General features: G+C 36.3%; 1 protein-coding gene across 1 annotated transcript in view; it reads right to left on the reverse strand.

The window, feature by feature from the left end:
- The window catches only part of LOC107580266 (CD81 antigen-like), a gene marked incomplete at both ends in the record, with an annotated part of 1700 nt that extends 1581 nt beyond the window's left edge, over positions 1 to 119 (reverse strand). Inside the window, one exon of the mRNA XM_016265992.1 lies at positions 22 to 119. Coding sequence (XP_016121478.1) covers positions 22 to 119 — 98 coding nt within the window. The remainder of the gene's footprint in view (positions 1 to 21) is intronic.
- Between the last annotated feature and the right edge of the window lie 540 nt (positions 120 to 659).

Consider the following 659-nt stretch of genomic DNA (forward strand, 5'->3'; position numbering starts at 1 on the left):
GTGAGTTGAGTAAAAACCCACCGTTCCTAAGAGACACTGAGATTCTTGAATAGCTCCATAACAACCAAGGAACCCCACAAACATCATTACAGCCCCAATCGCTATGAGAACATACACACCTGAAAAAGCAACAGAGACAATGCATGAATGAGCTTAACATCATAATCACAGATTCATATTAATTGCACATGTTCATACAGTTTCTATAGCTCTCGTTCCTCATTTTTATGAAGGCGTTGAGATTTGTAGAAATGACCTGGTAACTGCAGTTAATGCAGTATGTTGCCTTTAGATGGCATGTGTGCAGCAGTGTTAAACATTACCACACATTTGAACCCTCTCAGTATATATTTGAGTGTATCTGAAACTACAGTTATCAATCAGTCATAATGATAGATTAATAAATGAAATTATTGATAAATAAAATAATGCACTGAATAAATTAGAAGCAGCTGCTATTTTTCGTCTTACATTGTATTGCAACTCAAATCTGAGCTGGTTAACTCGATTCCTCTCTTTGCTCATTTTGTTGTTGGCAGTGAAATTCAGACAAACAATACAAATGGGAAAAAAGCTAATGTGGATTTTCCTGTTTGATTTACCATAGCAGTAGCTTTAAATGCAGCAAAAGTCAGAGAGAGAGAGAGAGAGAGAGAGAG

This window comes from Sinocyclocheilus grahami, unplaced genomic scaffold (genome assembly GCF_001515645.1).
Source record: "Sinocyclocheilus grahami isolate Dianchi unplaced genomic scaffold, SAMN03320097.WGS_v1.1 scaffold28819.1, whole genome shotgun sequence".
Taxonomy (NCBI): domain Eukaryota; kingdom Metazoa; phylum Chordata; class Actinopteri; order Cypriniformes; family Cyprinidae; genus Sinocyclocheilus; species Sinocyclocheilus grahami.